At 32.7% G+C, this 14,863-nt stretch overlaps 1 protein-coding gene across 2 annotated transcripts in view; it reads left to right on the forward strand.

Annotated features, from left to right (window-relative positions):
* The window catches only part of LOC114328578 (ATP-binding cassette sub-family G member 1), a 475,585-nt gene that overhangs the window by 314,782 nt on the left and 145,940 nt on the right, over nt 1-14,863 (forward strand). For both annotated transcript variants that reach the window (XR_007698348.1, XM_028277465.2), the window contains exon 3: nt 13,751-13,940. Coding sequence is in view for 1 of the 2 variants with exons in the window: in XM_028277465.2 (XP_028133266.1) it covers nt 13,751-13,940 (190 nt within the window). In the remaining variant the exon portion in view is untranslated. The remainder of the gene's footprint in view (nt 1-13,750; nt 13,941-14,863) is intronic.

The following is a 14,863-nucleotide window of genomic DNA, read 5'->3' on the forward strand; positions in this document are numbered from 1 at the left end:
TATTCTAGGTACACCACTGGTAACGTCACTTTGACGTAAAAGGTGCGTTTACACTGGGTAAAAATTTTAAAAATCGGCTCCTAGATACGTAATCCTGTAAACTATTTAATGACCGCAACTGTACGTCTACCATATATTGGCTCTTAACACAAGGGAGTTCGTTAAAGGGGGCCCAAAAAAAAAACTATCCTTAAAAAAACTCCAAATTGTCAGATTAAGATAAGGTAAGTTAAATACATGCAAAAGAGTGCATATTTAAAAAATCTGACGATTTGAGCCGGGCGTAAGGAAATGGGCGAGTCCCAAAGTTTCACAAGAAAAAAGCGAATATTTCGCGAAATAAATGAATATTTTTTAAAAATCTATCGAATAATACTATACACGACCTCCCACGGAGAGGGATGGGGGGTAAATTTAATATTTTAAATACGAATCCCGCGATATTTCGCGAAATGAATATCAGATCGAAAAACTGTAAAATACACTTATTCAATATTTTTGAAAAATCTATAGAATGGCACCACACGCGACCTCCCACGGAGGTGGGGTGGGGGTTACTTTAAAATCCTAAATAGGAGCCCCCATTTTTATTGCAGATTTGGATTCCTTACGTAAAAATAACTAACTTTTATGCGAAACATTTTTTCGAATTATGGATAGATGGTATTATAATCGGAAAAAACGATTGTTGGAAATGGAAAATAAAATTAAAATGGCAAGCGCCCACTAAAATGGAAAACTTTACTTAACTTTTTTTTAGTTTTGGGACCTACTCTTCACAACCCAATAGGTCCCCAAAGCGCTCGAGTGACTGCACATTTAGCATACTTTGCTCAACTACCATAAAAATCAGACTCTATTTTCATCTACATATACAAGGTATTTACTTACTTATTTTATGTTTATTTCTTTGCTACAATGCAGTAATATTTACTATAGTATTACAAAGAACCTTATGTTTTTAATTCTTACTATATTTCACATATTATTCATAATATCACATAATTCTATTTGACTAGTTATTTATTTATTTAATCTAGCTGGAATAAGCAACGAACTGTCAGTATTGACAGTTCGTTGGGAATGAGACGCGCATACCGTTGCAGCCTTGCCATATTTATCGCTTACGTCCGTTTATAGGGCGGCCAACAAACTGTCTGACGTCACAAACGATTCCGCCCGTTGAAAGAATAATTTAAATTTTGCAGTTTTTAATTGCTTATATTTATTTCATAATAATAAAATATGAGTTTTTTTGTAAACTGGGGTTCTTTTAACAGCATTAAATAACGTTTATCAGTAATATTTCTGGAATATAATTTTTGTGCAAGTTCCCTATTTAGTACATCCCTCCAAACAAAAAAAAAAAAATAACGAAACAATTAAGTTTTTGGTGGTGGTAGGAGGGGGTAAAATTGCACTGGGTCTTATTTTTTAATCACATAGATCGTAAAAAAATGAAAAAATATTAAATTTCGGGAGTGAGGGTATTTTTCATATCTTGGCCTAGGTACTGTATGTACATAGCAAATGACATTTTACCTCATTTTAGAACAACCCGTAAACGCATTCTTTTTGAAATTTCAATTAGCATAATGATCTCTTCGTTTTTCGTTGAATTTTGACTGATGCTATCTTCCTCTTTCAATCAGATAATTGATTGAAAAACTCATACATAAAACAAAAACTCCAATGATATTTTTTTGTCTTGTGTCCATAGAATATCAGATTTTTTCATAAATCAAAACAAAACAAAACAAAACAAAACAAAACAGAACAAAACAAAAGAAAAACTTCAGTTGACATATTTTTCTGTCTTATATAATAATTACAAATTAATAACCTATTTTTGTTATCATTTATTATAGATACAGGTTTTTTTATCTGCACAATTCAATGCACTCATTTCATTCTTAAAATCATTGACAACAGGACAATAAACATCTACTTTATTACTAGTTTTGTCATTTTAAATGATATCTCCACTATTTACAAAAAACTAAATGTTATTTTTAATTCCAATTTTAAATCAAATCAATTCATATTTTTAATTTATGATTTTAATGCAAATTTCAGTACAATAAATCATTAACGCAACTGGTCTTCTAGCATATTAATCTAGGTAATACCAAGGAACTTTGCACGGACAAGGTCATCTTTAACATAAAGAAGTATTTTAGATCAGATATATACAAATTGTGATGATTTTACGGATACTGTAACTGTAATAGGGTTAGTGTACTGGATCATGATATATGTTTCTTAAGAGGAAACAGAAGCGATCAACAGGTAGCAACAAACGCGTTCCAAGATTGCGGCTGTAATTTTGAATATTTTGTCGAGATATTTGGTACACTTATTCGTAATATAATAAAGAATGGCGGTACAGAGCCCAATTTCAGAAATATGTTAGTATGTGGAAATTACTCTATAACTAAATAAAATATTGCAAAAAGGAGCCCCTACCGCTATTAAGAAAGACAAAAAAATACACTTTCTTCAAATAAACTTTTTTATCCCGTGCCTAGATTTTGTGTCACATTGGAACTACTAAAAATCGATTTCTTTATAACAAGAAATCGAACATCACTGACTTGGCAACATTTCGCGCTTATGTGTATAAAAATTATTGTTTTTGATAGTATAAATGTCACTGTCAGTGTCGACTTACCGACGCACTGTTGCCTCACTTTTGAAAGTTCGCAGAACTTTCGCAATTTTGGACCGCGTTTGTTGCTACCTGTTGATCGCTACTGTATCACCTTAAGAATAACTTTTGTTCATCGAACATTGAAATCAGTTCAGTGACATATGAAGGTGATATAAATATACTTAAGTAAGTAAGGAAACTTTTAAGTGGTTAGTGATCCTATCGGCTATGGCTATGCATTATAGTTTTATCATATGGACTAGGTCCATAAGGAATTGATCTTCGGCGTTTCTGCGACCCAGGGTGCTCCGGGCTCCCATATCTGCTAGAATTAGCACTATCAGTAGCAAACACAACAGGCATACAACCACTATAAAGGAATCAGAAACAAAATACTTTAGTCTGACAAATACAAAGAGAACAATGGGAGAGATTCTCAAAATAGATGGAACACGACTTCTACGGAACACAAAAGGAAACATGGAGAATGATCAGAGGAAAAAGAAAAGAGATGGATAAACTAGTAAAAACTTGGGCAAACTATTTTCGATCTCTGTTTGCTAAAGTGACGATAATGAACCACAAACATCTGAAATGACAACAAACGAACAAATAAGCATTGAAGAAGATGAGGCAAAGGAAGCATTAAGGAAATTAAAAAATAGAAAATTACCAGGAAAGGACAGAATATCGAATGAATTACTAAAGTACAGAGGACAAGATTTGATCAAACAACTGTTAAAACTAATCCAAAAGATAATAGAACAGGACATAATACCACAAGAATGGAGATCAAACATCCCAATACCTCTCTTCAAAAAAGGAGAAAAATCGGACCCGGAGAATTACAGAGGAATTAATTTTTATTAAACACAACACTAAAATTAACGAGCAAAATGGTAACAAATAAAAATAGTAAGATTATAACATTAGCAGAAGAACAATTAGGTTTTAGGTCGAGAAGATCATGAACCTACACTATATTTATACTGAGGCAGGTTCAAGAGAAATCATCACCTTACGAAGACATTTCACAGGGTCATATTAAAAGAAGTTATCTATTTATTGTACACAAGAGAGGTATCTCTAGTAATAATTAAAGCGATCGAAAATATCTACCAGAACAACACAATAATGGTAAAAGTAGATGAAGAACTAACTGGTCCAATTGAAGCTGGCAGTGCGATAAGACAGGGAGACTCCCTAAGTCCTCTATTGTTCAATCTGATCATCGAATGAAATAATAAAAATGGAAGAACTAGAAAAGGATACCAAATGGGACAAAAACCACTTACAATAATCTGCTAAGCAGACGACGCAATACTAATCTCTCAAAGTGAAGATTGATGTACAACGTATGCTGCACCAATTTAATATACCTAACCGTTGGAAAATTTAACATGTTAATTTCCCCAAAAATTTCAAATGCACGGTTATAACATCCAACTTAAATTAGAGCTGGAGGGTCAAATAATAGAACAAGTCATGGGGTTTAAATATCTAGGCATCATACTATCTAGCTTCGGGGAAAGCTCGAAACAGAAGTGTAAGATCAGGTGAATAAGCAAACAGAGCCGCAGGTTGCCTGAATGAAACAATAGGGAGAAATAAAAACATCGGAAAATAAGTGAAAGGCAGAATTTACAAAACATCAGACCAATAATGACATACACGGCAGAAACACGCCCTGGTACAGAAAGGACAAACATAATTCTAGAAATAGCAGAGATGATAATACTTCGAAACATCGATGGTAAGAGGGTAAGACATTATGCGATAGAGCTAGAAGTGCTGATATACGACGGAGATTTCCAAGGTGGATAACATTAATTACTGGGTAAAAAACCGAAGAGTAAAATGGAACGACCATATAAGCCGAATAACAACAAACAAAGTAGTAAGGACGGCGCGAGACGGTTCCCCAATTGGAAGAGTTAGTAATTATTATAACTAGTAGCGAACTTAAGCAGCTACAAGAAATGCTGGTCTTTCAGAAAGAATAGGATTAAAAATGTGATAGAAAAGGTGGGACACTATAATAAGTTACGCAGAGAATAACATATGTCTCAGTACATCTAAAAATTGACATGGACCACCATCTAAAAATTTAAAATTATTCTTAAGAATAATTGTATCCTCACAAATCTCAAGGTAAACATTTTCAATTCTTGCAAAAGAAGAAAATTTGTTGGGATATGCAAAATCGCCGTTTAAACAGATTTGTGTTTTATTTTGATGACTTTTAACATGACATAAATAAATATTTTCTCACTTCATTTAGGAATTCCCAAGTGTTATCTAGGGTTAGTTTTATAGTTTATTATTGTGAATAATAATTAACAATGCCGGCTAATCTTCCTCAAGTTCACAACTACTTATGATTCGAAGGTCTCTGTCACTAGAACAAACTGATAATCCCATTTAATATACATCTTATTTAAATAAAATTGCATTTATTTACAATGTATTTTCGTCGTGATTTGCTAAATGATGCAAATTTATGGTAACTATTCATAAAAAATTATCCTTTTTAATATATTCATCAAAATATAAGTATAATTTAAAGTTTTTAAACTATACATGAAAACGCTGTTAAAATAAAATAAAAAAAAAGGAAAACATACTTCATGAATTGGTGAAATGAAATGAAAATATGAACGAAAATTATATTTCTTTTCAATGTTTCATATTATTTGCCATTGTACGCGCAGTGCCCTGCAAATATTTTCAAAGTACAGTAGAATCTTACTAATTCGGGATTTCATGTCTATTAAGCTAGAAAGACCATTTCATAAGGGAGCCATGAAACACACCCCATATTTTTTGCTATTTTATTGCTAATTTATTACGCAAATTAAAAATTTATTGCTTCATCCCCTTCAGAGAAACAGGTGGCCATTCCAGCTTAATATTAAGCTAGAAAGGCCAACATTCATATATCCGGAACGAAAGTAGATAGAGAGTTGCTTCCGGTGGCCTATTTTATTGCTAATTAATTGCTAATTTATTACGTAAAACAAAAATTTATTGCTTCATCCCCTTCAGAGAAACAGGTGGCCATTCCAGCTTAATATTAAGCTAGAAAGGCCAACATACATATATCCGGAGCGAAAGTAGATAGAGAGTTGCTTCCAGTGGCCTATTTTATTGCTAATTAATTGCTGAAAGATTGAGTTTACAAGAATTTACAAACTCACCCCCTTCAACCCCTACCGATATCATCATTCCCTGGAATCCACAAAAAGTGAAAATAACCAGTTTAAAGAGCTAAAACCAAGTACGTATTTTTTGCTTATTCATTGCTACAGGTCTAAGCCAAAAATTAATTTTTTGCTTCCTCCCCTAACAAGCCACAATGGCTACTGCGGTTTAATACTTAAGGCTACAATACTCAACACTCCTATTTCAGGAAAGAAAGCAGATAGAGGGTCGTTTCTGGCGGCATATTTAATTTTTAATTAATTGCTGAAAGATGGGGTATACCAGAATTTACAAACTCACCCCCTCCAACCCCTACCGTTATCATCGTTCCACAGATTTCACAAAGAGTGAAAATAATCAGTTTAAAAACTTAAAACCAAGTGGGTATTTTTTTCTAATTAACAGCTGCAGGTCTACGCCAAAAACCAATTTTTTGCTTCATCCCCTAACGAGAAACAATGGCTACTGCGGTTTGATCCTTATGCTACAATACCCAACACTCCTATTTCAGGAACGAAAACAGATAGAGGGTCGTTTCCAGCGGCATATTTTATTGCTAATTAATTTCTGAAAGATATGGTATACAACAATTTGCAAACACAACCCCTCCAACCCCCACCGTTGTTCTCATTCCCCGGATTTCACAGAAAGTCAAAATTACTAGTTCAAAAACCTATGACCAAGCGGGTATTTTTTCCTAAGCAACTGCTGCAGGTCTACACCAAAAACGATTTTATTGCTTCATCCCCTAACGAGCAACAATGTCTAATGCGGTTGAATACTACAACACTCAATTCTCCTGTTTCAGTAACGAAAACAGATAGAGCGTCGCTTCTGGCGGCCTATTTTATTATTAATTAATTGCTTATTTATTACGCAAATTACAAATTTATAGCTTCAACCTATTCAGAGAAACAGGTGGCTATTCTAGCTTAATATTAAGCTAGAAGAGCCAACATTCATATTTCTGGAAAGAAAGTAGATAGAGAGTAGCTTTCGGCGGTATATTTTATTGCTAATTAATTGCTGAAAGATTGGGTATACCAGAATTTACAAACTCATCCCCTCCAACCCCTACCATTATCATCGCTCAACGGATTTCACAGAAAGTGAAAATTACCAGTTTAAAAATCTAAGACCAAGTGGGTATTTTTTTCCTAAGCAACTGCTGCAGGTCTACGCCAAATTTGATTTTATCGCTTCATCCCCTAACCAGTAAAAATGGCTACTGCGGTTGAATACTTAAGCTACAACACTCAATTCTCCTATTTCAGTAACGAAAGCAGATAGAGGGTCGCTCTATCTGCTTTCGTTCTTGAAATGGGAGTGTTGGGTATTGTAGCTTAAGAATTAAACCGCAGTAGCCATTGTTTTTTGTTAGGGAATGAAGCAAAAAATTGGTTTTTGGCGTAGACCTGCAGCCGTTAATTAGAAAAAAATACCCACGTGGTTTTAAGTTTTTAAACTGATTATTTTCACGCTTTGTGAAATCCGTGGAACGATGATAACGGTAGGGGTTGGAGGGGGTGAGTTTGTAAATACTGGTATAACCCATCTTTCAGCAATTAATTAAAAATTAAATATGCCGCCAGAAGCGACCCTCTATCTGCTTTCTTTCCTGAAATAGGAGTGTTGAGTATTGCAGCCTTAAGTATTAAACCGCTGCAGCCATTGTGGCTCGTTAGGGGAGGAAGCAAAACATTCATTTTTGGCTTAGACATGTAGTAATTAATGAGCAAAAAATACGTACTTGGTTTTAGCTCTTTAAACTGGTTATTTTCACTTTTTGTGGATTCTGGGGAATGATGATAACGGTAGGGGTTGAAGGGGGTGAGTTTGTAAATTCTTGTAAACTCAATCTTTCAGCAATTAATTAGCAATAAAATATGCCGCCGGAAGCTACCCTATATCTACTTTCGTTCCGGAAATATGAATGTTGGCTATTCTAGCTTAATATTAAGCTGAAATGGCCACCTGTTTCTCTGAAGGGGATGAAGCAATAAATTTTTGTTTTGCGTAATAAATTAGCAATTAATTAGCAATGAAGTAGGCCACCCGAAGCAACACTCTATCTACTTTCGTTCCGGATATATGAATGTTGGCCTTTCTAGCTTAATATTAAGCTGGAATGGCCACCTCTGAAGGGGATGAAGTAATAAATTTTTGTTTTGCGTAATAAATTAGCAATTAATTAGCAATAAAATAGGCCGCCGGAAGCAACTCTCTATCTACTTTCGTTCCGGATATATGAATGTTGGCCTTTCTAGCTTAATATTAAGCTGGAATGGCCACCAGTTTCTCTGAAGGGGATGAAGCAATAAATTTTTGTTTTGCGTAATAAATTAGCAATTAATTAGCAATAAAATAGACCACCGGAAGCAACTCTCTATCTACTTTCGTTCCGGATATATGAATGTTGGCCTTTCTAGCTTAATATTAAGCTGGAATGGCCACCTGTTTCTCTGAAGGGGATGAAGCAATAAATTTTTGTTTTGCGTAATAAATTAGCAATTAATTAGCAATAAAATAGGCCGCCGGAAGCAACTCTCTATCTACTTTCGTTCCGGATATATCAATGTTGGCCGTTCTAGCTTAATATTAAGCTGGAATGGCCACCAGTTTCTCTGAAGGGGATAAAGCAATAAATTTTTGTTTTGCGTAATAAATTAGCAATTAATTAGCAATAAAATAGACCACCGGAAGCAACTCTCTATCTACTTTCGTTCCGGATATATGAATGTTGGCCTTTCTAGCTTAATATTAAGCTGGAATGGCCACATGTTTCTGTGAAGGGGATGAAGCAATACATTTTTAATTTGCGTAATAAATTAGCAATAAAATAGCAAAAAAATATGGGGTGTGTCTCATGGCACCCTTATGAAATGGTCTTTCTAGCTTAATAGACATCGGGATTTCAATAATCCGCCACATACAATTCGATAGCGCTAATCGAAAGGGAACCAACCGCCAAAAGTTGATTTTGAGTAATTAAGGTTACAAAAATAAAAAATGATTTTCCTTGTAATTTTCAAGATATTAGAGACTTTTTAAGGTATGATATTGAATTTTTTTTTTCATAAGTTAACTTTTTTTGTTTTTTGACAGTGTTTTGGTTGTTAGTTCTTTTTCAATTATTTCAGAGAACCTATTTACTGGTGTAAATGGAACTATGAGACTCATATGGTTCTGTTTAGAGATTAAGAAAATCTAGAATGCTTCTTTCTAGAAATTTTACTTTACTATAATATTATTAGAAAAAAGAAAATGGGTCATTCCATTTCAAATCACTCAATTTTGGAGCAAAAAAAAATTTGGACCTCCGATTTGTCTGAAAATTGGTATATAGCTTCTGCGGGACGTAAAAATAAGATATTTAAGGTCAAAAAATCTTCTTCTTCTTTTTTTCTCAAAATGTTATTTTATGCGATTTTACAGTGATTTGGTGTTTATTTATACACATTTGCATTTTATATCGTAAAGTATCAATGGAAAACATAATATTTTAATAGAAGGGGCTCAAAAATGTCATTATATGGCATTATAACAAGTTACTTTGATTCAAAACAAGCTTTTGATTAAATTTTATAGTGTAGAAAACGTTAAAATACCGTTTGTTACATTTTTCTCCATTCCTAAAATACATCATAATCGATTTGGCTGAAAATTTGCCCACAGATAGACAAAACGTAGGACTTTAAGTGGTGAGAAGGATTTGAATTATATTACAATACCAAAAAAGTTACATGCAATATTATAGTCAAAAATATAGGCGTCTACTGTAAGTACAATTAACTCGAAAATATCGACCTCACGACAAAAATTGTTAAAAAGAAATTGTAATAATTGTAAATACGATTTATTTGGAACGATTTCAGTTCCTACCATTTTTGTCGAAAAGTTAAAAATGGCGGAGATATTGAGCAAAAAAGGTTCTCCTTTAAAATCAAGATGGCGGCTAACGTAACGGAGGAATTCATTCGTGATTTTAAATTTAGGCTACTATTGACTCCCCTAAAGATCAGAAAAATAAAATTTTGGGCAGCTCGGCATTCAAGGTAAAATGCTATCCCGACTGGACTAATATATACTTTTGAGTCTGATATTACTGCATGTAACTTTTTTGGTATTGAAACATAATTTAAATCCTTCTAGCCACTTAAAGTCCTATCTTTTGGCTATCTGTGGGCAAATTTTCAGCCAAATCGATGATAATGTATTTTGGGAATGGAGGAAAATGTAAAAAACGGTATTTTAACGTTTTTTTACACTATAAAATTTGATCAAAAACTTGTTTTGATTCAAAATAACTTGTTATAATGCCATATAATGACACTTTTGAGTTCTTTGTATTAAAATATTATGTTTTCCATTGATACTTTACGACAGAAAATGCAAATTTTTTTAAATAAACACCAAATCACTGTAAAATCGCATAAAATAACATTTTGAGAAAAAAAGAAGAAGAAGATTTTTTTACTTTAAATATCTTATTTTTACGTCCCGCAGAAGCTATACGCTCTGAGCTTCGCTGGTGTCGCTCCTAGCGGTTACTAATTCAACTTTTACTGGTAATTTTTAAATTTATTATTTAATTGTTATCGCTTAATATTTACAACGCAAAAAAGTAATTAAATTGTGATCGATTTTTTTAAGATTTTTCTAATCATTTTGACGCTCTATTGATAAAATATCAATTTCTTACTTTGGATACTTTGACAATAATCGTGTAGATGGCGCTAAGATTATATTATTTATAATTATATATTACGGAACATTAAAAAAACTTAAATTCAGTATTTAAAACGTAAGTATATTTAAGATAAAAATATATACCACAGCTTTGACCAACTAATATTGTTTATAATTAATGTTTTTAATTTTAATTTTAAATTAATCACTTTGACATTTATGTCAAATTTCCGGTAAACGTTCCTTTACCGTGTACCGTGTAAACGTGTACCTTTACCCTTTACAAACCCCGCTGGTTCCTGAGGTATTTGGTAATGTAGATAGGTTTTTAATCTGTTTTTGATAATATGCAACAAGATTTTACTAGAATGTATTATTAGTGAGAGTGTGCGGTAGTATTCACATCTGGTAGTAGTTCCTTTTTTGTGTAGCGATCAATCAGATGGCCATTTTCCTGAATTCCAAATAGCGACACAGATATAATGGATGATATGTAATCCTTTGTCACCTAGTAACTGTAGTATTTCTGCTGGTATTGAATCACTGCCTGGGGATTTATTTCTCTTTAGCGATGTAATTGCATCGTTGACTTCAGTGAGTAAGACAGTAGGTTTTCTAGGGTAGTCAGAGGGCCACCGATTTTCTGCGGGTACCTCGTTATTTTTATATAACTCGCCAGAGTAGTTGAATCATGTTTCCAATATTTCGTCAGTGTCGGTCTTTAAATTACATTCCTTATCTATTACAGACCTAATGAGAATAGTGTAGTTAAAATGTTAAGTCAACTTTAAGTAAAAGGTTAAGTAAACGGAAGCACAAGAAACTTTTGAAAGATAAAATGAATATTTTACAGAAATTAGATAATAAAGGAACCATGTATGAAAACAAGAATATGAATTTGGGCGTGCTACTATACACGATACCACCTTTAAAGTTCTTGCAAACATCCTGCTAGAAAGAACCAAAATATACACAGAAAGCAACGTTGGGGATTATCAACCTCTTTTCCTATGTGTAAACCTCATTTCTTGATAAAAAATGTAACTTAGCACATAAACTATAGTGTATGGTAAGGAAAGGTATATTGGTGATACAAGTAATTTGGTGATAATTATTAATCAGATTACCACACAGTTCCCTAGGCAAGCACATTCATGATACAGCGCTAATAAGTTGTTACGAGTGTAAGCAAGACAAATATATATATATATATATATATATATATATATATATATATATATATATATATATATATATATATATATAATATATAATATAATATAAATTTGGTTATTGGGTTATGCAGCAAATGAAAAAGTGTACTCTTTTAAATTTCTTTAATCCGAGCTTTCGGTTAAGATTTTAACCATCATCAGGGTGCTACAAAGATATTTTTGGTGTAAGATAATATGAAAACATGTATAAAATTTTGTACTTACAAACTTATTGAGGATATAAGTTTGTAAGTACAAAATTTTATACATGTTTTCATATTATCTTACACCAAAAATATCTTTGTAGCACCCTGATGATGGTTAAAATCTTAACCGAAAGCTCGGATTAAAGAAATTTAAAAGAGTACACTTTTTCATTTGCTGCATAACCCAATAACCAAATTTATATAATTACTGTCAGCAAAGACTCATTGTCTTCTTATATATATATATATATATATACATATATATATATATATATATATATATATATATATATATATATAATTGTTAATATAAAAAAATTTAAAAAAAAAAAATTTTTAATATATATATATATATATATTACGATTTCGCAATGCGCGCACCCGTTTTTAGCAAACACACTGTTATGACCGTTGCGTTGTGAGACAGTCGACAATGGAGCAATTTCTTACTGAATGTAAGAGATGGTTACATATTTATTGGAATAATTGCTGTTTTCTTTATAAAACTTTATAAAACCATTCAATAAACTAATTATCAATAAAAAAACTGGATTGAATTCGTGATTTAGCCAGGGTAAGTTAAATTCCTTAAATTGCCGTTGTTTCACCAAATTTTCTAACCACTATCACCAATATACCTTACCGTGTCACCAACTTACCTAACATAAGTTTGTATGTCAATTTGACATTTACTATCATTATTATACATTTTTTGTTAAATTAACTCTTCTCAATATTTACTTCAAATAATAAGTAACATAATAAAGCAATAGTACATTGTTTACCGGGTAGGAAAAGCTTAACATTCCTGGACGACTGTGAAGATTGCTAAGTCGAGGCGCAAGCCGAGACTTAGCAACACAGAGTCCAGGAATGTGGCTTTTCCTACGAGGTAAACATACTATTTTTCCGCAAATCGTTTAAAATTCGACAGATATTGATTGATTTAAAAAAAACGCGATAATTTTATTCCCAAATAAATGGTGCTTTGAAATTCCTAATAAAATTACTTGGGTTACTATGGAAACGTATTGAGGTTTTTTGTAGTTTTTTCTATCATTTATGTAGAACACTAACAACTGTACGGAAATATCATTTCCTTACAGTAAGGAAATGACATTTCCTTACAGTAAGGAAGTCCTGACTTTTTCTCCAAGAAATTTTGACAGGAATGTCAAAATTTCCTGGCGATTTGCGGAAAAACTTATTTCTCGCTTAGTTGTCAAATTCCTATATTATTAGTATTTTTCATTTTTATCACCAACATACCTTTCCTTACCCTACCTAAATTCATACTTTGTACACCTATTATATTTTCTTTACCCCTCTAGTGGTTAATGCGGATATTTTATAAATAATAATACATAATACCACGAGCTGTTCTGAGGATTCCGAAAGAATGAAACGTCCGTTAACAGATGGTGGTGGTCTATGAGTTGAAATTCAATCTTTACTGTCTTTCATTGCCTTCCTTTTATTTACAAATTGAGTACCAGCAATCAAAGTGCGTTGGATTTTTACCTAGATACATTGACGTGCTGGGGAATGCATATTGTAAATTCCTCATGACTATCCATTTATCGTCCGTATGCATTTTAAATTATAGAAGGATCGAATTCAGGTGTAACCAAAATTTTGTTTTCCAGAGTAAGAAATCTTTGATTCTCCGGTTCCTTAGATTTTTCTTTGCTAATAAATAATAATATAAAATGTAAAATGGTAATTTATATTATATAGAAATTAAAAAATGTTCAGTTTATCTTTATTCTAACACATCCTTTTCTTTCCAGAACACAGGGAGCGACAGGGCAAATCTTGATAAATGGAGCGACTAGAAATTTAAAACAATTTAGGAAAATGTCTAGGTATATTATGCAAGAGGATATGATCCAACCATTGTTGACTGTGGAAGAAGCGATGATGATAGCAGCAAATTTAAAGTTAGGAAACACGTTGAGTCTAAGCGATAAATCTTCAGCGGTATGTACAAATTTTTGCTACCTATTGTTATTATTAATCTTTACATAAAACGTTTAAGTAGAACCATTTTTAAATGTTGAGTGGGTTGCATGTGAGAGTTCATTTTGAATGAAGTAGAAAACAGACGTACTCTCAATCATTTATTGTAACTTCGGCGGGGCAATTATATGACGCTAGTCCAGCGGTTCTCAACCTTTTTTACTCAGCGACGCACTAACGTACTCCTTACAGATTCGCGACACCCTTATATGTACAAATTTTTGCTAGTAGTAGGTAAGTACAGATGAATATATTAAGCATATTATTTTTTATTTCGTAAGAACATAACAAGCAAAAAACAAAACAGAGGAAACAATTACGGATTGGCACTTTATTGATTGGTATAACGTGGTATATACCTAATAGTTAAAAAAAAATGGTTGAATGCATGATTGGTATATTATAACAAGTAAAAAAATATAAATAAAAATATCGTATTCATAAATCTCGCGACACACTTGATAGGTTATTCCGGCACACCAGTGTGTCGCGACACGGTGGTTGAGAAACGCTGCGCTAGTCTAAGTGACTGAAGATTTTAGCTTTTTAGACAAAAACGTTCGAAAATTGTCTATAAAGCAGAATTTTTCAGCTTTTTAGAAAAGAGGGCGGAGACATTGAATTTCATTAGTCTAAGAAGCGCTTCTTAGCTAAGTGACTGGTAAAGGGCTGATTCTCTAAGAAACTACGACATATTATACACCCATAGCTCGAACGATTTTAGTTTTTTTACTGATGCCGCATTCAAGGTACAAGCTTCAATTTCATAAAACACAGTCGAGAAAACGTAGCACCTAGGCAACCTAACTCTTGGTTCTAACTTCAAATCTCTTGTGCAGAGCACTCTTCCCATTTTACTAAAATTGGCTCTGGATTTTAATTTT

Source organism: Diabrotica virgifera, chromosome 5 (genome assembly GCF_917563875.1).
Source record: "Diabrotica virgifera virgifera chromosome 5, PGI_DIABVI_V3a".
NCBI classification, from domain to species: domain Eukaryota; kingdom Metazoa; phylum Arthropoda; class Insecta; order Coleoptera; family Chrysomelidae; genus Diabrotica; species Diabrotica virgifera.